The sequence below is a fragment of the Sus scrofa genome, chromosome 7 (assembly GCF_054392235.1).
Source record: "Sus scrofa isolate SSC_HxYL_T2T_F1_AM1 chromosome 7, Sscrofa_HxYL_maternal_Yorkshire_Landrace_v2.0, whole genome shotgun sequence".
NCBI lineage: Eukaryota > Metazoa > Chordata > Mammalia > Artiodactyla > Suidae > Sus > Sus scrofa.
This window is the reverse complement of record NC_139389.1, coordinates 98136514-98159839: the sequence shown is the minus strand read 5'-3', so window position 1 is coordinate 98159839 and position 23326 is coordinate 98136514. Positions and strand designations below refer to the sequence as shown.

Genomic DNA, 23326 nt, shown 5'->3' with positions numbered 1-23326 from the left:
CCTGCATCCTCATGGACACTAGTTGGGTTCATTACTGCTGAGCCACAACAGCAACTCCCTGTTTTTGTTTTTAATTTTATTGAAGTATGGTTGACTTAAAATGTTGTGTTAATTTCTGCTATACAGCAAAGTGATTCAGCTATGTATATTCTTTTTCATATTCTTTTCTGATCCTTAATCCAAATTTGATTAATGGATTCCAAATCTGATTCTATTTCTCCACTTGGATTTTAGATTCACCCTTTTTAAAATTGCATCTACACTGATGTTTCTCCTTTTCACTTCTTTCCTGAGTTTTAGGATATATTCAAATTAAGAGCTATAATTAAAAATATAGAACTATGGATACAGTAAGCTGCAAACACAGGCTATATGGTTTAAAAGCATATGGATCAGACTAATTGGAAAGTAGGGCTTGGGAGAGAAAAACCCTGTGGAAGAGAAAATAAGCTTCATCTCAGTCCAAATATTAGTTTCAAACCAAAGGAAGTTGGCCTCAAACCAATTCTATCCTTGGTTGGACACAACATATGATTGGTGTATTTTCTTAAAAAAAAAAGAAATCCATCCTTAGGTGAGAATCTAAGCATCTATTTTCCATCCCAGTGACAATCAGAAATCATTCTTTGCATTTATTTTTCAACTTTGTATTTGCCTATGAACAAAATTGAAGCTGGCAAAAGATGGTTCATGTGAATTACTTGAACAACAGTTTCTCATTGTGTTGAATTACACTGAGGCTGCTTGCTGTGAAATCTTGCTACAGCCCAGTAACAGTGGAAGATATTGTCATTTTTTTCCCCAGGCCCACGAAGTTAACCCACTTCTCTCCTACATAAATGAATTGATGGTCCTTTTTAAAGCGGAGAAGCTCTCCAAATCCTAATCACTAAGCACATACATACAGCTTATTAACATTTTAGGAATCAAAAGCCAGTTCATCTCCCATGTTACCCAATCTTCTTTAGGTTTCCCTAGATCAGATTTCTAGAGTATATGCCATCTCGATGTTTAGAATACCTCTAGTAGTCAGTAAAGTAAAAACTCATGGAACCAGAGCCTCAGCTAGCAATATTTTCATGTAACTTAGAAAAGTCACCTAACCCAGAAAAGTAGTTGGGAGGTCAAAAATAATCACAAGGTTCTATGGTCATTCATACTGACCAGTTCTAAATCCATCATCCACCACCGTGGGGATAGATGAATGAAAAAGGCTCCAGCCTAGAGATGGTGGCTATATCATTTCCCCAAAGGAACATTCAAGGTCACCCAGTTGGTGGGTGGGGTTTAAGTCTCTTTGCCTTGCTCATAGTGTGATGGTCAACTGTTCATCCAGAGGCTGGCTGGAGGGGGCACAGCACATTATGGGAGGCCTACAAACTCCCTTAATCTCCTCCTTCCTCTTTGTAGCTTCACCAATTTGGGATGGAAAATGCAGGAAAATACAAGTCCTGCCATTAGCTAGGTGTGAGCTCCAAAAAGCCACTTGTTGCTCTTCCTTTTTTCTTCTTTTTAAAAATTTTGATGGCTGCATCTGTGGCATATGGAAACTCCTGGACCAGGGATTGAATCCAAGTGGCAGCTATGACCTACACTGCAGTGGCAAGACGCTGGATCCTTTAATCCATTGTGAGGGCTGGGGATGGAACTCCATGCCTCTTCAGCAACCCAAGTTGCTACAGCCAGATTCTTTATTTTTTCTTTTTAAGGCCACACCTGCAGCATATGGAAGTCCCTGGGCTAGGGATGGAATCAGAGCTGCAGCTGCAGGCCTATGCCACAGCTACAGAAACACCAGATCTGAGCCACATCTGTAGACTCCACTGCAACTTGTGGCAACACAGATCCTTAACCCACTGATCAAGTTCAGGGATTGAACCCACAGTCTCACAAAGACATCAGCTCCTTAACCCTCTAAGCCACAATGGGAACTCCTGCAGATTCTTAACCCATGTGCCACAGCGGGAACTCCTTGTTGCTCTCTCTTTTGAGTGAAACAAGGCTAATAAAATCTGCTCTCCCTGTTGTGAGATCTGAGTGAGATACAGGACATCAGAAAACTCTATCCAGCAGTCACATACTATATAGAGATGAAGACAGTTACTATTTTTCTGCTGCTCCCTGTCTGCCCAGGAGAGGAGCCAAGTGGAGCACCTGCTGCTCATAAAACCCACCTCATTATTCCTGGAACCCTGATCTGCAGGTAAACAAAGGATGATGGAGAAGAAAGAGAAATTGAACATCTTAAATTCCTTCTTTCTGTCATGAGGCTGACATCTGATTTCCTTCTGGCAGACTTTGATTATTTTTAGCTTCAGGCACTAGATTATTTACATGGCTGCTCACCATTAATCATAGGGGAAAAAACATCTATAATCCTAATCCAGAATCCCCTGATAGCAAAAGTGCTTGATTTCTCTAAAGACAGCTAAGTAGTATGTAAAATAAATGGTCAAAGCTGATAAAAGCCTGCGCCCCTTTTGGATTGTACCCAAGGCAAGGTAGTAGAGACAAAGAGAGCTGAACTTGGATTCAAGTCCTGTCCCTTTTCAGCTGTGTGACCCTGAACTAGTCACTCCACAATTCCGTGTCTCCATTTATAAAACAGGAACAATATGAATCCCGCCCTCCCCAAGAGACAGATGCCACTGGGTGATAAACGAGATAATATATAGGGAGTTCAGTACTGGGACTATGATAGCAAATACCTTTGTTTCAAAAGCCAGCCTTGCCATTTATTAGACACATGAGACATTGGTAAGTTTCCTTAACATTTCTGGGCCTGTTTTATTTCCAAGACAGGGCCGATAATAATAGTACCTACTTTAGAAAAGGGTTGTGCAAGTTAAATTGAAAACGTGGGCAAAGCACTTAAAACAAAGGGTGCCTGGCCAGAGTTAGCACACAATAAATGTTAACTCTTGTTATTGTAAAGTATGTAAATGAGATTTGAAGAATATACTCACACTTTGAATGCCATTTCAATAGCGACAGGATTGTGGGTTCGGAAACAAGTTAAATGTCTCAGCTCAGCTTTGTAGCTCACAGTAGGCAGGGGTGGCAGGGAAAAGAACTGGAACCTCAAGGATCTTCTCAGGAAAAAGTGACGAGGTACATATGATGCCAGAGTGATGGAGAGTGCCAAGGGGATGAGGGGAAAGATTCTGTAGAAAAGCTGGCTATTAGTGACAGGGATAGTGTAGGGAGTAAGTGAGTAGCTGCAGTAAGGGGACAGATTCTTGGGGAATTGTACAGCCAATAATGACAGGAATTGGGGAAAATGGAAAAAGACCTCTGTGGTGGGAGCCACTTAGGCTAGGCAACAGCCCAGACAAGGGGAGGAGAGCACCTGAAAGGGACATCAAGCCTAGGTGAGATCATGTCTGGAACCACAGAAGGATTTAAATAGTATAGCAAGACAAAACCCCCACCATTACACCATCCGCTCTCATTCAAGTTCTTTGGGAGTAAGTAAAAATTATGAAAGTGTTAATTACCATTCAGTTTCATATTTAAACCGGCTTTGGTACTCAGGAGCCTAGGAGAGTGGGTCATTTTCTTTGAAACGATTAAGAAAAGGCTTTTCAAATGATTGGTTGAGCCCCCAGTAGTCCAGGTGGAAGATGCTGAGTACTTCTTGGGTACTTGTCCAGTCCTTTCCAGTCTCCTCTGAACTTCCAAAAGCTGTCTGAGGACTATCGGTCCTACTGGTCGTGCCTTGTGGCCCAAACTCCTGGTAATGATTAGAAAGAGCAGCTGCTGCCGGGTCTGGGCATTCAGGCCAAGGAAGGTGGCCTGAGCCACAAAGATAGGGGAGGGGTGGGGACAAAGGCAGGCCTGTGGCTTATCACCTCTGCCTGGCTCCAGCCTCGCTGCTCCATCATTCTTGAGGATGGGCTCCAGGCGCTCCGCTGGGGTCACTGCGACCCTGCAGCCACCTAAACACTGGCTGGAGGCCACAGATAGTCTGAGAGGCTCCCGAAGGATTAACGGAACTTCCCTTTTGCTGTGGTTTGGTTCTTTTCTCTCCTTTGGGTCTCCGGCTCATGAGGTACACCCAGTGGCCCAGGAGAGCAGAAGCAGAGACCGGTAGGCTGCAGATGCCTCAACAGCTCTGACCTCTGTCACCTCCCCAAGCCCCAAAGTGCAACATGTGTGTGTCCCCGGAAATACCCGGGCGGAGGTGAAGGATGCGCCCCAACCTTTTCTTGGGTACTCGATCTTATCTTTCTTCCTAGAAACCACCCCTCTCCTCCGGTCTAGAGTCCTGTTGCCCGAACTCTACGTCCCCGCCCTAGGGGGGCGCCTCCGCACCCCGTCTCGGCGCCCTGAGTTCCTCCTGCAGTACCATCCGGTGTCTACGGCGGCGCCCCGGGCCCCGCAGCGCCATCTGGGGGTCGGGCATTGCCTTCCTCCCGCTGGGGCACCTCCTCCCTTACTCCACAAGGACTCCCCCTCTCCCACGTCCTTTGGGCACCGGGACCCTCCCAACCTCGGCCGCGCGGCCGCGCTTGGCGCCCCGGTCCGGTACTCTCACACCTCCCCCGAGGACGCACAGGCAGCAGGGAGCTGCGCGGCGGAGGCGTAGAGCGGCGATCGAGGCCCGGGCCTCGCGGCAGAAGCAGGGGAAGCGAGGGCAGGCGCGGCCCGCCGGCGACGGGAAGCAGGCGATGGCAGTGGCGGGCGTCCGCGGGCGGCGAGGCGGCGGCGGCGGGCGGCGCGAGGAGCCCCTGTGATTGGCACAGCCTGAGTCGGAGGAGGAGGCGGGGGGGAGGGCGGAGGAGGAGGAAGGGGGCGAGCGCGGCAGCGGCGGCGACGGCGGCGGCGGCTGCGGCTGCGAGGAGCCTTGCCTTCCACCTTTCCAGCCCCGGCAGGACGGGGGCGGTTGCCGCGGGCCCGGGGCGGAGACAGCACGCAGCCTCGCCGCGCGCACCCCCGCCCGGCAGCGGCCCCGACTCCCGGGGCGAGCGGGAAAGCGGCGGCGGCGGTAGCGGCAGCGGCGGCCGGGGGAAGGATGCAGGGGAAGAAGCCGGGCGGCTCGTCGGGCGGCGGCCGGAGCGGCGAGCTGCAAGGGGACGAGGCGCAGAGGAACAAGAAGAAGAAAAAGAAGGTGTCCTGCTTCTCCAACATCAAGATCTTCCTGGTGTCCGAGTGCGCCCTGATGCTAGCGCAGGGCACGGTGGGCGCCTACCTGGTGAGTCCCCGTGCCAACTCCGCCGTGGGGCCCCTTCCCCAGCCCAGCTCCCGGGTGTTCGGCTGATGCGAGGAGGGGCAGCCCGGGCGCCGGGGGCAGGCGGGCATGACCTCCGCCCGGTGTGGAGGTTGGCGAGTGGTGCAGAGGCGGCCGCCGGGGGAGCTGCCGGCTCCGGCTGCTGAGCGAACGGGGAGCCGGCGGGACCGGGGATGCCGGCAGCTGCTCGCGCGGCTGGCGGAGGCTGGGGAGGGGGGGACCGGGCAGGAGAGGCGGCGGGCAGGTGGGTGTGAAGCCGTTCTTCTCCCTTCTTGAAAGCACAGCCAGAGGGTGAGTTCAGGAGCTCTCCTGGAGAGGAAGGCTTCGCGGTTTTCAGGTGACCTGTACGTAGAAAGAAAAGCCCCTTAGCATCCTGCGTCCTCTACTCTCCGTTCCATCCGCCTGGCGAACAAATCCATTATGCATCATTTTCTCCAGGCGCTCTCCATTCGCCAATTACGGAGGGATTTAACAGTTTAGAGTAAAATGCGTCCGAATGTGGCCCCGATCCGAGCCGGAGCTGCGGCGGGGGCGGGGGGAATATTCCCACTCCATTTCTTAATAGCCATCTCTCAGCGTCTGGGATGAAGTTATAGTACCTTGAGAGCAACTGAGTTTGTGTAGTTTTTGCTACCCATTCCTGGACCTAAATTACCCCTACCCCAACTGGTTCACAAGGGGGTATTGTATTATTGTGCACAATATACACTGCTTTCATTTGCCTTCCGAAAGGGGGATATTAATGCTGAAATAGCCAGGGGTGCATTTCAGAGGAAACAGCTTGTAATGACTCAGCACTGTCAAATACCTACTTTACCGATGCCTCCTGCCCCGCGCAGGTGTTCCCAACTTGGGTTGGAGAGAGTGCACTTCCAGACCCAAGTACAGTTCTGACCAAACGGGAAAAGATTTTTCAGTGTGTATAGTGTTAAGGTATTAGTTGGCTATTGACCTGAAACTGGTATCAAATGTCAGACTTTTTTGAGTGTTAGTGACCAAGTTTGATGGAGATAGAATTGGACAAGATTTTGGCTTTTGGATAACCATATCTGGAGATACAGCTATACTCTTCCTGATGGCACCATTAATTCCTCATTCCTGGCCTTGGGGTGCAGTTAATGAGAGCCAGACACGGAGTGCCCTGGACCATTCACAGGCTTGGGGCTTACTATCAGAGGGAAGTACGCAGGCTTGGTCTCTGGTGTGGCGAAAAGGCAGTTATGTGGTTACGAGAGGGTTGTTCAAACTCAGCTCAAGTTCCTGGGGTGGCACACTTAGAGGGCTTCTGAAAATCAAATGTATTTTCTTTGCTCCTTGCATTTAAATCCCTGTTACTGTCTGCATCCATGACTTTTATGCTTCTAGTGAATCCTAAAGCCAAAAGCACATTTCCTTTTCTGTTTAGATTTTTGTTTTATAAAACGCACTTTGTAGTTCAGCTGCATAGTTGCAGACGGTACCTGTGGCCTTTGGAGATTTGGAGTTAGGGGATAACCGTGTCTTGGGGGTCAGAGTATCAGTGTCCTTGGAGGGTATTTGAGTGTTAAAAATACTAAAATGGAGACATATATTACTAAAACACAAATGCAGAATAATAACAGTACAGGTGGGTCAGGACTGTAGCATATGTGAAGTAGGTAATACCTAACTGGGGCTATATTTAAAAGGAGGTGATCAGTAGATCAACAGCTGCCTCTAGTTTCAACAGTTTGCCTCAAACCAATTTTGTTCAATAGAGTGCATTATTCATGTTCTATATAATATTATCTAATGTTGGCAAAAATTGATTTTTTGAGGTATACAGAGTACTATGGGGTTTGGAATTTGTGGACAAAGATTTAGAAGATCACCATTTACAAATAAAATATTTGCCACCTAAAAAAACAACAGAACGTTTTACACCACAAATGATGAAGGCATGGGCTTAGTTTTAGCTTTCAGTGACCTAAGGGTTTTGGAAAGAAATGAAGCTGGACTTCAATCAGATGAGTGGTCTAAGCCCCTTTAGAAAGTTACGAAGCAGGGGGCTGGTGGAGGGGTGGATGTTGCAGGTAGGGCTGGCAGACTTTTGATCCTAGAATAGGCGAGTGGCAGGCAGAGGAGGAATTGAGTCCACCTGGTGGGGACCTCCTGGCATTTCCAGCCTGGGCTGATAAAGAGCCTGGTTCGAGGGGTAGGGTAACAGGAGTCAACAGGTGACTGGCAGAAAGCAGATGGAGGCCCATGAGAGGACAGGCTTAGGAAATTGAATTCATTGTAATTATCAGGAGTGGAGGCATAAGGTGCTCAGGGCTCCACCTTGCCATCTGAACCTCATGAAAATAAATAATTTGCTTGCCAGGGGTGACTGAATCAGCTTGCTCTGGGTTTTGCTCTTCACCGCTGCTTGAGAGTTTTCATCTGTTATTTGGGAGATGATGTTGCTCCTTCAGCCATGTCAGACTTCTTTATGGCTAATTTGAGAATGAAACATTGCAGGATGTTTGCAGGAAAGGCAACTTTCTCCATTCATCAAGGCCTTCTTAGGAAACCTGAGAACCTGTGTTTGAAGGTGATCACACACACAGGGTACATGTGCAAGGTGTGTGTTATATATGATCTTTATGCTGGCAATCAGCTTGCCCCTCTGATGAAGCATTTTCAGATACCTGGTGAAGGAGCACATCTTGGGACGCTGCCAACACTGCTTACTTTCAGGGAGGGGAGGGTGATTGCAGATTCTATGCCGATGACGTTATTTCCTATTTAATTCCCAGAGTCCATGTCGTAGCTACCTTATTTGTCTTCCCAGATACCATTTTTTTTTTTTTTTAATATTTGGAGGCTTCATTCATTTTTACCTTTTCTCCCTGAAGAGACAGATTACCCGCTGTCTTCGCTGGCACTGGTATAGGCTTCCTGACTATAGAACTAAAGCAGGAAATCACCTGTTTGGGGAAGCAACTTTGAAAAGCTAGACTCACTCTCTCCGTCTGAGTGTGTCCCTGGGTCTGTGGCTATGTCTGTTTTCCCTCAAGAACCTGCCCCACCTCAAGGTAGACCTATAGGAAATGCCACTAATTGTTAAGCTGGGCAGGAGACCCGCAACTTTTGGCCTGAGTAGTGGGGCCTTCTAGAGGAGTGCAGAAGGACACTGACCATGATACCTAGACTCCATAGCGATGATGATATAGATAAAGCGACCTGGGTGCAACCCAAGCCAGGTGTGGATTCTGAAATGAATTGCCCTTTCCAGTGTTTTAACTGGAAATCATGCTTCAGCTAAGCCAGCAGTCACAGCGATGGTCTCTTGTAGTTACTTAGGCTGCCCACTGGTTATGAAATATTTTTTTCTGCCTAAGAAGAGGGACCTGTTCAGTTTGATTGTCACTGTGTGCTGAAGAGAGAATGCAATTTAATTTTCCTCGACTCGGGTCTTTGCTTCAGATGGCTCCAGCCTGCACTGACCTACTTGCAAGGCTGTAACATCTGCTTAAGTCTTGGGCTGTTTGGAGAAGGCACAGGCATATGGGAACTGCACAGAGCCAAAGTCGTGTGCACTTGATGGTGTTTGCTGGAGAGCCACTGAGATGTTCCAAGACATTCACTGAGGGGTGGCCTGCCTATAGACATGCGTGTGTATTCTCACATTACTGAGCACTGGAGCTGATAAGGATGTGTGCAGGAAATTAAAACCTCAGGCACCTCTGGGCAGTTATAAATGAGGCTCAGTTACTGTTGGGTTTGAATTTCCTCAGAACGAAAACTTAAAAAAGCCAATTTAGCCTCTGTGTAGAGCACCCAAGAGGTTCCTATGAACCAGAGGTGGGCATATCCCTTTTTTTTTTGTAGGTTGTTATTAAGTTATTTTTATTTATTTTTTGTTGAAGTATAGTTGATTTCTAGTGTTGCATTAGCATAGTGATTCAGTTATACATACATTATACATATATATTCTTGTTCAGATTCTTTTCCCTGATAGAGTATTATAAATATTGAGTATAGTTCCCTGAGCTATCCAGTTAAGTCCTTGTTGATTATCTCTTTTGTATATTGTAGTGCGTATATGTTAATCCCAACTTCCTAATTTAACCCTACTCCACTTTCCCCTTTGGGAACCACGAGTTTGTTTTCTATGACTGTAAGTCTCTGTTTTGTAAATAAGTTCATTTGTATCATTTTTTTTTGTTTCCATATATAAGCATTATTGTATGATGTTTGTCTTTATCTTACTTCCCTCTAGAGTTATGCAAAAATGAAGTCTGAGGTTTTGGTGACAGTGTCAGCAGTCTGAGTGTGTGAACAAGGTTCCATCTCACTACTGTATACTTTTTTTTTTTTTTTTTGGTCTGAGAGCATTGAGTGGGCTTGCAATTAATGGCTGAGGTGAAATGGCTGGATTTGTTCTTTTTCTGTTTTTTTTTTCCTAAAGAGGCATCATTGTGAAGATGGGTTTTTTTTGCATATCCAACCTAGAAGCAGGCAGCTGAGAGACATTTTTAAAGTCCTTGTCAAATCAATAGGATGACTAAAGCAACTGTCTTTTCCTTAATCAAATTATTTTACACACTTATGGTTACTCAAAGTGACAAATTCCCTGCCATTTGCATAATTACTATATAGCCCCAGGTAGGAAGAAATAAATTTACCCTGATTTTTTTTTCTTTCTTTTCTTACAGCTTGGTTGAAAAATGTTTAGCTAATAATCACTTAGGGGAAAAATTATTTCTGAAAATTCCATTCAGTCAGCTTTGTGTACATACCTCAGTTTCCATGGGGGTTTTCCTCTTGTGTATTTAGCAATTGAAGAAACTGGAATCAGTTGTGAAGTGAACAAGATCTCTTTCCTGAATTGGGTAACTCGCCCCATTTCAGTTTTAGATACCTTATAAAGAAGGTGACCTAGAGGCCTCTCCACGGCAGCTCTGCCCTGCTAATCAATTGCTCAGCTTCTTTTTCAACTCATCTTTTCACTGGCTGCCTGAACGGTGCTGTTCTGTATGAGGCTGGAAAATTTTCTTCTTGTGCCAAGGCCACTTGAGCAGGAGGGTCTCTGTGAATTTCTCTTGCTCCTCTTATTAAAGCAAGCTTTGAGGTGCTGCCTTGTTCAGGGACCAGGTTCACTTAGCAGACCGGCCAGGCATGAGTACGTGTAATGTTGCAAAAATAATGAGGAGACAGCTGCCTTTCCTATAGAAAGAAAAAAACTTAAAAAAAAAAAAAGTGTATGTTATTGGCTGGTTACAGAGATAGAACACAGGTTGGCACTGGTTTCAGGGTCTGTGCCAGGCCTCCTGCAGAGCCTGTGGGAGCCACAGGGGCTCATGCTGAGCTGACCTTGGTCCACGGATGAGGGAGGGTGGGGCCTGCCAGGTGGCAGTGGGCAGGCAGGTGGGTACAAGATGCTGAGCCCTTGCTGAGGTAGAGAATTAAACCATACTGGCAGCATCTATCCAGCACCTTACTTCCAATTTCACGAACACATTTAACTTGTACAGGTTTAACTGCCCATATCACCGAATAACCATGTTCCTGTGAAATAGAGTCAGAATACTTATCATCACTGGATTTTGTAGGACGTGTTTCGCTATTATATTCTGTGCATTTGTGTGCATTATCCATTTACATACATGTTCTTGTAAAAGGTTGTAGTCGCCAAATACAGTATCCTGTCTTTTTGTGAGGATATTAAAGGACATTTCAGTGGTAATTTGATTATATGGCTCCCACATGGATTTAGAACCTAATCTCCCCTGAAGACAAGTCACCTATATTTTATTCCCTCTCAGAAATGCCTTTGGTAATCGGTAGGCCAGGAAGATAGCATCCTTACTCTTTTTATTTAGCATTGCTTTCTGTTTCTCTATCTGTATTTGCAGAATAGATGAGAAACAAGAAACAAAAGTGGAATCACCGATTTTGGTTCATAGCATAAGTGAATTGATGTGGTTTAAGACACTTGTGTTTAATGCGATCTAAGTGCTTAGGTGTTCACGGGAGAGGCAGAATTGCTTAATGATTAGAACACCAAGTTAAATAGTTAAAATTCCCAGGTGGAGAAGAGCAAGCAACTGTGGCAGCTCTGGTTCATTGAATGAGCGTCTCGAAGACCTGGGATTCATTCCTGTGTCTGCCCCTTGCCAGCTCTGTGAGCTTGGGCTGATGACTTAACCTTTCTGTGCCTTTGTATTTAATTTTAAACTCACAGTGTTGCTATGAGGATTCACTGAGTCAATACATCTAAAGTACTTTGAACACTAACACATGGTGGGTACCCTATAAAACTATTATTATTAATAATAATAGGATTATACATATTTACGTAACTATAAGCCTCAACCTATGAGAAATTATTTCAGTCAAGCTTTGGTTTGGGTTTCATGAATTGTACACATTGTTTCCTATTTTGCTGATCATTTTGTTTGAGAGGTGAAAAAAAATTTTTTTTCCCCTTATGGCTGCTCTTGCAGGATATGGAAGTTTCTGGGCCAGGGACTGAATCTGAGCCACAGCTGTGACCTATGCGGCACCTGTGGCAAAGGCTGATCCTCTAACCCACTGCTCCCGGCAGGGGATCAACCTGCACCTCTGCAGTGAGCTGAGCTGCTGTAGTTGGACTTTTAACCCACTGTGCCACAGCAGGAATTCCAAGGTGAAAACTTTTTTTTTTTTTTGTCTTTTTTGTCTTTTTGTTGTTGTTGTTGTTGCTATTTCTTGGGCCGCTCCTGCAGCATATGGAGGTTCCCAGGCTAGGGGTCTAATCGGAGCTGTAGCCACCGGCCTACGCCAGAGCCACAGCAACGCGGGATCCGAGCCGCGTCTGCAACCTACACCACAGCTCATGGCAACGCCAGATCCTTAACCCACTGAGCAAGGGCAGGGACCGAACCCGCAACCTCATGGTTCCTAGTCTGATTCGTTAACCACTGCGCCACGACGGGAACTCCCTGAAAACTTTTTTAGAGCAAGATATAAGTACTAATAAGTTGCTAGTTTTGTTTATTACCTTATTATAAATACAGCAATCCATTTTATCTTAGAGGTGCTATAAGAATTACTAATCACATGGGAAAGGAACCTGCTACAGTGATGGTTCTGCTGGCCACTTACAGTTGGTGGGTGCTTTGTGGTGGGTGGAGAAGGGACAGGATGGGGACAGCTGGGAGGACAGGTGCGCCGATGCCTATCTTTGGGTGTCCCTCAGGATTTTGCTCTGGTCCATGGCCTCAGGGTGGAGAAAACTGTGTAGATCTTGTAGGTTTGTAGGCAGCTGAGAGGCAGGGAAGAGAGTGTTGAGCTTAGAGTAAAAAATATCTAGGTTTTGGAGTTCCCATCATGGCGCAGTGGAAACGAATCTGACTAGGAACCATGAGGTTGTGGGTTCCATCTCTGGCCTAGCTCAGTGGGTTAACGATCCGGCATTGCTGTAAGCTGTGGTGTAGGTGGCAGACATGGCTCAGATCTGGCATTGCTGTGTCTGTGGTATAGGCTGATATAGGCTGGCAGCTGTAGCTCTGATTAGACCCCTGGCCTAGGAACCTCCATACGCCTCGGGTGCGGCCCTAAAAAACAGGAAAAAAAAATCTAGGTTTGAACCTGGACCTTCTCCTTACCAGTTCCCAATTGACTTGACTTACTTGAGCCTCAGTATCCTTATCTGAAAACTGGGGATGCTGATAGAGCCTGACCTACAGATGGTTGAGAGATTTACATGAAAGGACACATGATAGAGTGCCTCTTGTAGGGTGCCGTATTCAATACTTACTTGAAGAGCAATGGCACAACCCTCCTCATGGACCTTGGCACAGCAGACATCCCTTCTAGGAATCCGACGACTGGGGGGATTGTGTGTGGCCTGGGCTCTGTTTCCTAAACTGGAGATCTGAGTGAGCCCTTAGAGCTTGTTCTGCTCCTCTGGAAGAATAGTGGCCACTTCAAGGCAGCCTGAGGTGTCAGAAAAGGGGACCAAGAGACATATGTTGTGGACATATGCTACCCTCCAGGCAGCCTTGTTTAAGATGTGCTACCTCAGAGCTCAGCCCTGGTTGAGGGGAAGGGCTCAGGTCCCATGCTGCACCTGCTGGCTTCACCTTAGTCCTCTTGCAGGACTAAGCAGGGCGCAGCAGCCACAGTTGTGGACAGTTCCATGGTCTTGGTTCTTTGTGGTTTCCTTTTTTTTTGGTCTTTTTAGGGCTGCACTTGTGGCATATGGAAGTTCCCAGGCTGGGTGTTGAATCGGAGCTACAGTGCCGGCCTACACCACAGCCATAGCAATTCGGGATCTGAGCTGTGTCTGTGACCTACACCACAGCTCACAGCAACGCCAGATCCCTAACTCACTGAGCAAGGCCAGAGATCGAACCTGTGTCCTTCTGGATACTAGTCAAGTTTGTTACTGCTGAGCCATGATGGAAACTCCTCTTTGTGGTTTCGTAGAAGCAGAGCACATAAACTCTTAACACAGTCTTGCTGCCCATCCCGTAAATGTAAATTCGTCCATCTCAGTTTATGGTTTAACGGGGATTGTTTAGGAGGATACCTCTTACCCGGTGCCACGCACCTGCTGTTGGTGGTATTAGAAGCATCTTGCCTTCCTCAGCCTGGTCAGTCCTGACCTTGGGAAGGACAGGGCATGAACTGGGCCCTTCTCAGTCCTTCATGTTGCAGTGTATATTTTAGGTGAGTTCTTACGTTCATGTTCAAATGTCATGGGATTCGCAAGAGAGAATGTGCAGCTGAGGACCCCTGATCCCCAAACCCTGGTGGCTCTGTGCCTACCTCAATGAGGAAGGAACCTGCCAGGTTTCTAACATGCTGAACTTTCTGCAGCCATGGTTGTGGAGTCAGCAAAAGCATGGGGAGCCTTCTTTCTAGCATTTTGTGACAATATGTAGGGCGGAAACTGGATGCTGGCAGAATCAGTCTCCACTGTTGCCTCTTCCCAGCTTCTTTATTTCAGTTCTTCTTTGTGGCTCTGAGTCAAGCCCTTCTGAAAAGGGAAGCCTTATTTTTTTTTTTCCTTTTTTGGCCACACCTGTCACATATGGAAATTCCCAGGCAAAGGGTTGGAACTTCAGCTGGGGGGGCCTATGCCACAGCCACCGCAATGCCAGATCCTTAACCCACTGAGGGAGGCCAGGGACGGAACCCATATCTTCACAGGCACCATGTGGGGTTCTTAACCTGCTGAGCCACAATGAGAACTCCCAGGAAGTCCTTTCTGATGGAATGTTCCATTGCGTGTTCTTTAATAGAAATGGTAGTAACCAACTCTGTTGTTTCTTAAATGCCTGGACATTCCTCTCCAAGTGGAGAATAGTTAGTTCACTAAGTTATGAGAGTTGGTCATTGGCATTTTCCTGGACTTAAAGCTGAAGTCTCATTTATCCCTTCCAGCCAGCACTCCTTGGAAATTCTTAAAAGCAAAAGGCAACACAGGTTGCTCTGGGCCTTACTGGTTGAATGTCTGAACCTTTTTAAAAGAGTTCAACTTGGTCTCTGCCAAAGTAATTAACTGTGGGGGAGAGGTGTGAATCGACTCTTCCCCCTTTGCTTTTATGATTCCATCATAAAAATACTCTGGCAACGGCTCTTTAGTATCCTCTTCTCGTGGGATGTTATATCCCATATGGCATCGTAAGTTACCTGGTAACAGAGTCAGAGGGTACTGACTATAACGAGGGGGTTTTATTTACTTGAGGCTGGTTTTGGTTGAAATCTGCCCGGAGCAGGCTGTGGCTTCAGACCCATCCAACCAGGCGATGGTGTGACTGTTATATTGCTAAGATGTGGCAGAAGGTCTGAGTTAGTAGGGTGAGTCCATTCAAAAGACTGAAGTATGCTATTTGCTCTTCTGTCTGTGCATCTGTATGTTCATCATCTCTCCATCCACACTCCCTATGGGAGGTCGGTACTACCTGCAGATACGAATTTGTCTGACAGGGTGCCCTTGGGGACGGGTCTCTGGATAATGAACCTGACTGTCCAGGTAACCCTTGAAACCTCTTCTTTGGTAAAGCCTATTGTGGCTGTCACTTCAGAGCCCCTTAAGCTGTTAGCTGTGTAGCGTTAGCGGAAATGGGAAGTCGAGCAGTCTTTGGACAAATAGTCCTGGGAATGGAATGGAATGGTATAGACTAGACTAGAATAGCCAGTTCCTAAACGCCCCCCCCCCCCCAGCTTACACAACCATGGGAATCTGGGGAAGGTAGAAATGAATACTTTTACCTCCTTTTCTGTACTTGTAAGATAGGTGTCGGGAAAACAGTGTCGAGTGGTGTCTTTCAATTAGACTATTGTAAAATGTTCTTAGGTATGGCTGTTGTCTTTCCCTTCTCCCCCACCTTTGGACAATGCTTATGTAAAATAGGCAGCCTCCTTTTAATTGTTGGATTTGGGCCCTCCCTCCCTTTCTGACACTGCTATTCTCCATTTTCAGCTGATGAGAATGAGAAATTACCACCTTGAATATAAGTAAGTTGAAATTGGAAAGCTGCCCTCTAACTGATTATGTAAGCTCGAAAATACTGTACCTGAAATCTTGGGTTTGAGAATTCCCTTAATGAAGATAGAAATCTCTGAGCAGCCTGGACGCACATGTTTTTATTATGTAAGATTCAATTATTGTGATGCAACCTGTAAAATAAAGAATGGCGTTGATGAGTTCATCTCTCCATTGGCTTTTTGGGTCAGAGAATTGTTTGAAGTAGACCCACAGAGCCACCTAGGGCTCACCCCCCGAAAGTAGGCCAGGCGCTGCTTTAGCTCCAGCCCCCCTTCTCTCCAGGGTGCACAGGCTTATTCTGGGTCTGTGGTCACTGAAGCTGTCAAGGTTGCAGAGGGCAGGTATCCATCCGTTAACGTTGGCTGTAGAGATTGCTCATGCCACTCAGGGGGACCTCTGGGAAAATCGCTGTTAACCGTGACCGGCTTCATCTTTTGACCGTTTCATTTCCTAAAGCACTGCCGTGATGGTTCTTGGGATGTACTTTGTATTGTTTTCCATAACTGGCATGTAACTGGCATGCATTGCAGTGTGGCACCATCGTCCCATCCCATTCTCAAAGGCCAGACCTGCATAGGGTGCATAGCATAGCGTGCCACACAGTTGATTTCAGATTTCCAGCCTCCTGAACCGTAGACAAGGAGCTTATTCTGTGGCCACAGTGAGCGCTGGGGGGAAGAGACTTAAAGGAAATGAAATCACTTGAAATAGCTATAGAAGGTTTTCAGACAGGCTTCTGTAGTCTTTATGCAAACAATTTAGGGGACGACCCATGATTTATTATGTGGCATGTTGGGTTGCCTCTCCAGTATTGGTAAGTGCTATGTTGGTTGCAAGGCTTGACATGCCAACAACAGGTTTTCAGCCAGTTCAAGGAAGGATATCTTTTGGGGGGGGGGGGAAGAGCACCTTCCCTTTCCTTTTGCCAATTCATATAAATAGATCAAAAGTCACAGAACAGTTTTTGCAGCTTTGCAGCCTGCAGTTGACGAGAGCAGATGGGGAGGTCTGCCTTGCTGCACCCGGGCTCAGAGTGGCGCATGGAGCCAGCAGCACTTGGGCTAAATCCAAAGGCAGCCCGTGGAACGTGCAAGATGCACAGGTGGAAGATTGTCTAATAGGCCTAGTGTCCCTGTGCCCCAAGGTTGGCCTTGGCCTGCCTTGGGACATCCGTCCTTAGGTCTTTCTAAAGATAACATTGCGGAAGCTCTACATTTGTTGCTTTCATCTTAGGGCAACTCAGGGCAGAGAGCTAAGTCACTTACCCAAATGTGCTCCAGAGCTGCCCCCATTAGCCAGCAGGTGTGAGCAGGTAAACATGCCCTTTATTTTTTTAGAAATAATGATTTGAAACATATATAAATAAAAATAATGTTTTGGGGAATACTAGGAAAAAAATCACTCATTTCTCTTACGCTCTTTTAAAACATCCCTCCACCCCCCCCCCTTTTTTAATAGACACAGGGTGTCCTACTAGGCATCATACCTTTCCTTAATCCAGTGACCAGATTTAAAAAAATGCATTTATATTTACCTGTCATCTGATACTTTGGATTTCATTGGGGAATGCTTTTGCCACTTAAAAATGAGAGTACCAAGGCAGCAATTAAAAATAACTCCAGGGCTCCTAGCACCCAAAGCTATCAGGGAGACGATTCCATGTGACAAGAGGAACATTTTAGACTCCCCCCGCCCCCCCTCAAAAAAGAGAATGTTGAATGTTTTTGTGTTGAGGTCTGTTGCCTTGTGGCTGCCTTTCTCTTTATGCCATTTGAGCTGAGCTTCGGGGGTCCTGGTGATCAGCTCAGTTCTGTCGCCTCCCGGTTGTTCATTAATTTTAGTCTTGCCTCCTTCTGCTGGCCCCTGACCCCAACAGTGCCATGCTTCACCAGCACTGGCAGCATGTCATCCAGGTCTGCGAGTGAGGATGTACTCCCGGGAGTCCAAACCCAGGTCACTCTTGAGTGGGACTCTCTGCCAGGCTAATGCCATGGGGACTGTTAATATGCGCCTTCCAGCTCCTCCTTTGCGGGCTTCCCACCATCCTTGTTCAGTGGACAAGGCAGCTGAGCCCTTGTCTTTTTCTTGAAGGCGCTAATGATTCAGTCCCACCCTTCACCACGGACTGCATGTTAATCTTTGCCGTCCTGGACCATTTCTGAGCTTTATTATATTGCATTTGGAAGTGGGAGTCAAGAAGTGGGGTCTTCATATTTAAACCTTTTGTTCTATGGTGTTCATAGGGCAGTAAGTAGGGTTATTTCGCAGACATTTTGGGGAATCTCAGATGTTAGAAGACCAAAATTGGGTTATATTTTCCCCCTTAGGTGTGGAAAGATGTGATACGTGCTAAAAGAGAAGGTGATTTTGACACTTTATCCTTGGATTGGGAGCTGGACACGGACCCACAGGTGGGAAGGTGGATGAATATGAGTGTATTTCTCTGAATGTTCTTGAAAGAAGAAACCAGGTGTATTTATCCCCTGGGGCTGCTGCAATAAATCACCACAAACAGGGTGGCTTCTAACACCGGATTTCTTTTCTCACAGTCCTGGAGGCCAGGAGACTGAAATCAAGGTGTCGGCGGGTCTGTACTTCTTCTGAGACTCTGGGCTGACCCCTTTCTAGCTTCCTCCGAGCCTCTGCTTCTTGTGGTGGACCCTGATCCTTGGGGTTTTTTAGTTTGCAGTTACACCCCTCTCGTGTATGCCCTGAGGCCATGTGGCTCTGCCCCTCCATGTGTGTCTTTTCTCTTTTTTTTTCCCCTCTCTCTTTTAGGGCTGCACCCATGGCATATGGAAATTCCCAAGCAAGGGGTCAAATCTGAGCCACTTCTGCAACCTACACTGCAGCTTGTATCAATGCCAGATCCTTAACCCACTGAGTGAGGCCAGGGATCGAACCTCAGCCTGATGGATACTAGTCAGGTTCTTAACCTGCTGAACCACAAGGGGAAATCCTCTCTCCTTCTCTTATAAGGACACCAGTCTTGTTGAATGATGCTCCCCCTGCCGCCCGCCCCATGACCTCATCTGACCTTAATTACATCTGCTAAGACATTGTTTCTGAATAAGTCACATTCACAGATCCGGGTGTTAGAACTTCGCCATACCTTTTGAGAGGACACATTCAACCCATAACGCCAGGGAAGCAAAAGAGCAGAGGATCCTAAAACAATCTGCAGGTACAAAGGGGAAAAAAGAAAAAAAGACCAACTCTTTGCCCTCTTTAGGGTTTTGAGTTGTAGGGGAAGATTATGGGATGTTCGTTGGGGAATCCTTCTCACCAGGAAGGCCCTGTCTTTGAAAAAATGCTGTCCTGTGGCAATCCTTGCTTCCTTTTTTTTCTTTTCTCTCTTTTGTAAAAGTTTTATTGATGTATATTTAATTTACAAGGTTGGGTCATTTCTACTGTACAACAAAGTGACTCAGTCATATGTGTACACATGTCCATTCTCTCTGATTCTTTTCCTACATAGATCATCACAGAATACTGGGTAGCGTTCTCTGTGCTATACAGCAGCAGGTCCTGGTCAATTGTTCCATAGACCTCGGTGAGCATATGCCAGCTTTGCTCCTTTTCTGTAAGAAAACAGCCATGTTGCTCTCTGCGGGGGTGGCGTGGCTTGTGGGAATGGGCCTGATCGGATCAATGAGTCGCTTAGAACAAGGCCTTTCTCTATTCTGAGCATAGCCAAATGCAGGGATTGGACTGGGTCATCACATTCTCTGATTAAGGGAAATGCATATTAAAAAACAAAACAGAAATGCCTAGAAATAACATGCGGGTAAGCATGGTGTGTATATATGTATTTTGGGTGTGAGTGTGTTTGTGTCTTACACCAGGACTCCTTCACAGGAACCAGGCCTGATAAAATGTCTTGCTGGCCCTGTCCCTTCCCTGACACCATCCCCCCCCCGCCCCCAATTTGGTCAGGCTGAAAGACACTTTATTGCTATGTCAGCCAGTCTCTGATTTGGCCAGGTACATGTTCTATGGGGACCAGATATCTGCCTTCTAGTCTCATTCATCTCTGTGTTTTTTTGGTGGAGGTGGGAGCAGCATGATTCTCGGAATTTCTCAGCACACACTCCTTTTAAAAGACTTGAGCTCGGTCTCTGCCAAACTAATTAACTTGGACAACTTCCTTAAGTGCTATAAGCAAGAGAGAGCTGAGGAAGGCGTGTTCTTGGCCCTCATGGAGTTTATGTATCCTAGTGGGGGAGATGGCATGTTTATGATGCTTTCATTGATGACTCATTCATTAGACTGTTTTAGGTCCCGGGCCAGGCAGTGGCTCAGCCCTCTCTGAGCCTCACAGCTATGTGACACAGGACAGTATGACCTGACCACAGAAGCAAAGTTTTGGGTCAAGGTGGGAGGTAGCATTGGAGGGGGCCTGAGTGGATGAAGAGAATGTTTATGGTTGCAGATGTAAAGTAATTTTGTCTCTCTCTCTCTCTCTTTTTTTTTTTTTTTTTTTTTGCTTTTTAGGGCTGCACCCATGGCATATGGAAGTTCCCAGGCTAGGGATCAAATTGGAGCTGTAGCTGCCGGCCTACACCACAGCCACAGCAACGCAGGATCCAAGCTGCATCTGTGACCTACACCACAGCTCACGGCAACACCAGATCCTTAACCCACTGAGCGAGGCCAGTGATTGAACCCATAACCTTAGGGTTCCTAGTCAGATTCATTTCTGCTGCACCATGACGGGAACTCCTAAAGTAATTTTCATAAACTTGGTCAGGGTCAATCTAAGGGAATGAGAGGTCAGGGTTAGTGTTGAAAGAGTCTGCTTGGGGAAGCCTCTGATGAGAAGGGGCAGGCTGGGAACACAGGGCTATGGCCACATACCAGGGCATGTCAGGCTGGCACCAGAGCATCTCAGCTCCAGCCAGCCGTACAGGGGCTCTCAGTATCTCTCTTGTCTAGGCTTCCATACATCCGCCCACCATCCAGCTTTGAAATAGTGCCCTAAAATGCTGCTAGAAGCCAGACTTTAAGCATGGAGAGGGAGGCCATATCAGGGCATTCTCAGACTCAGCTGGAAGCAGGCATGGCTGTGTTGCCTGAGGTAGCTGAGGGGCTGAAGAATGCTGCTTGTCCTGGAATGCTGTGTTTCCCAGGGTGGGGGCCGTGGCGGGGGTGCTGCTGTAGCATCCATACACAGTGGCACATCTGTATTCAACCTCTCTTTTGAGTTATCTCCAAAGATTCTGCAAGATGGGCTGACATTCAGAAAGGTCCTGTCCTATTGGACTTTAAACAAAACAAAACAACACTTTAGCTTGGCCTTGGATGTATCAGTTCTGGTTAACTTTAAAGCTGGTAAGAGAACACACTGTGTTCACACACAGGAAATGTCTCCCAACAAAAAGTGGGCGTGCAGCTTTCAGTTTAAAAGTTGGATGGAGGCCATTCAGACTTCCCATCCTGCTCTCCCTGAGAAGAACTTGGCAAGCTGCCGAAAGGGGCACTCGGCCTCAGAATCATCATGCGGGTCCAGAGAGAATATACCCTGTGAACAGAGCCGGCTACTGGGGGCTAGAAGGCTGGAGGGGGATTTACTGAGCTTGTTGCCCTTCAGCTTCAAAGCCTGGGTCGAGGGTGTGCCGAGCCGGTGCAGAATGTCTCTGGCCTGCTGCTCCACACCTGTTGCTGCATGGGGCTGACTGAAGCTCTGGCTGAGACCGCTCAGAGCCCCGTGTGGTCACATCACTTGGCTCAACCATTCACTTGAACTTCACGTTCATGCTTGTGGCTTTTTTTCTTACTATAAAAGCATTACTGTTTTACTTATTACACAAGGAATACTTGTGTTGAAAATTTGGAAAATATGGGTAAATATTGATGCAGGGTGAAAGAGAAGAAGAAACATCATCTATAATGCCTTGACCTGGAGATGCACTGTTGGCATCTTGGAGAGGGGGGTCCTTTCATTGCCTCTGGGTGATCTCCCCACCCCCCCCTTGCGCCTCGTTCCTTCATGGCTTGGAGGATAGAGTGGTGAATACGCCTACTTCATTGAGCTTGAGAATGCTGAAGGAGGCAGTCCATGCAAAGCCCTTTTAGCCCATGCCTCTCTGCAGCATGCTACTGTTGTTGTTACTTTAATAGTAAAATCAGATCACACTCCACATTCTGTTTGGGTACCTGCTTTCCCCCTAAACCCTTGTGATCACTTTCTATAATATTACATGTTCTCTGGGGTCATGGTTTTCAAGGAAAATGACTTTATGGTAACTAGACTTGGGACGATCATTTTGAAACATACAGAAGCATCGAATCACTATGTTATATACTAGAAACGAACGTAGGGTTGTCAGTCAAGTTTTTTTCAAAAAGAATCAAAAAAAGAACACACACACACACACATACATGTATAAAACTGAATCACTTTGCTATACACCCGAAACTAACAAAACATTGTGAATCAACTATACTTCAATAAAAAAATAAAATTTGGGAGTTCCCTGGTGGCCTGGTGGTTAAGGATTTGCATTATCACTGCTGTGCCCTGGGTCACTGCTGTGGCACCAGTTCGATCCCTGGCCCAGGAACTTCTGCGTTCTGTGAGCGTGGCCAAAAAATAAATTTTTTAAAATAAACTTTCTATAATGATAACATAATTTGATGAGTTTCAGGAGATTACGTTAGTGTTAATTAATTTATAATAAAACAATTAATAACCACAAATCCAAATTCATAGAAAAAGAGATCAGATTTCTGAAGCAGGGGTGGGGGAAATGCATGAAGCAGTCGATGCTAGACTTCCAGTTATAAGATAAATGAGTAATAGGGATGTAGAAAGATAATTAATGGCACTGTATGTTGCATATGAAAATTAAGAGTAAATCTTAAGTGTTCTCATCACAGGGAAAAACACATTTTTCTTCTTTAACTTTGTGTTTATGTGAGGTGATGGATGTTCACTAGACTTACTGTAATCATTTCATGGTGCACATAAGTCAAATCATTCTGCTGTACACCTTAAACTTAGTGGTGTATGCCAATTATATCTCAACAAAACTGGAGAAGCTTTTTTTAAAAGAAAAATGACTTTACTGTTTTTGTAAAAACAATATATGTTCATTATGAGGAATTTTTAAATGAAGGAAAAGTTCAGCCAAAAGTATTTTAAGGAATTCCAGATCCTACCCTTCAGAAGTCATCATGACTGATGCTGAGGTCTCGGGAGTGTTCATTAATCACGCCGCCCCCTCTGCTTCCTCTTCTCCCCAACTAAGAATCAGCCAGGGGGTAGACTTCTAACATCCAGCTGCAGGGATATAAAAATATCATCTTGGAGTCGGGGTTGGAGAACTCAGTTTATGGATGGGTTCAGGCTTCTCACTACTCAGCTAGTCAGAATGACAGGCTGTGTGTCCCCGCAGGGCTACACCTTTGGGTAAGGGTGCCTTCCCGGGAGAGCAAAGAATGTGTGCATTCTGAGGACTGGTCACAGAAGGAGAGGAAGAGCAAGCTGGTGAGGTTTTTTCTGCAGGCCAACCGATTGGATACGTTGCTCCAGCTCCCTTTGGGAAGGACTGAGGGGGGACGTCAGAGGAATAGATGGGTTTCTCTCTGTTACTTCCAGAAGGTAGAGGTTT

At 46.4% G+C, this 23326-nt stretch overlaps 1 protein-coding gene and 1 long non-coding RNA gene across 3 annotated transcripts in view; one reads left to right on the top strand and one right to left on the bottom strand.

Moving 5' to 3' along the window:
• Nucleotides 1–621: 621 nt before the first annotated feature.
• LOC146401797 (uncharacterized) lies at nucleotides 622–3960 on the bottom strand. Its single transcript, XR_014811001.1, has 4 exons — nucleotides 3852–3960; nucleotides 3498–3733; nucleotides 2967–3164; nucleotides 622–1740 (listed from the first exon to the last, which is right to left on the bottom strand). It is a non-coding gene; the product is annotated as an uncharacterized LOC146401797 (long non-coding RNA).
• A 432-nt stretch (nucleotides 3961–4392) lies between these two features.
• The window catches only part of SLCO3A1 (solute carrier organic anion transporter family member 3A1), a 325300-nt gene continuing 306366 nt past the window's right edge, over nucleotides 4393–23326 (top strand). The window contains exon 1 of one of the 2 annotated variants that reach the window (XM_001924347.6): nucleotides 4393–5194. In XM_001924347.6, the coding sequence (XP_001924382.3) occupies nucleotides 5015–5194 (180 nt within the window). In that variant the 5' untranslated portion in view covers nucleotides 4393–5014. The remainder of the gene's footprint in view (nucleotides 5195–23326) is intronic. The other variant, XM_005666296.4, reaches the window with a different exon arrangement.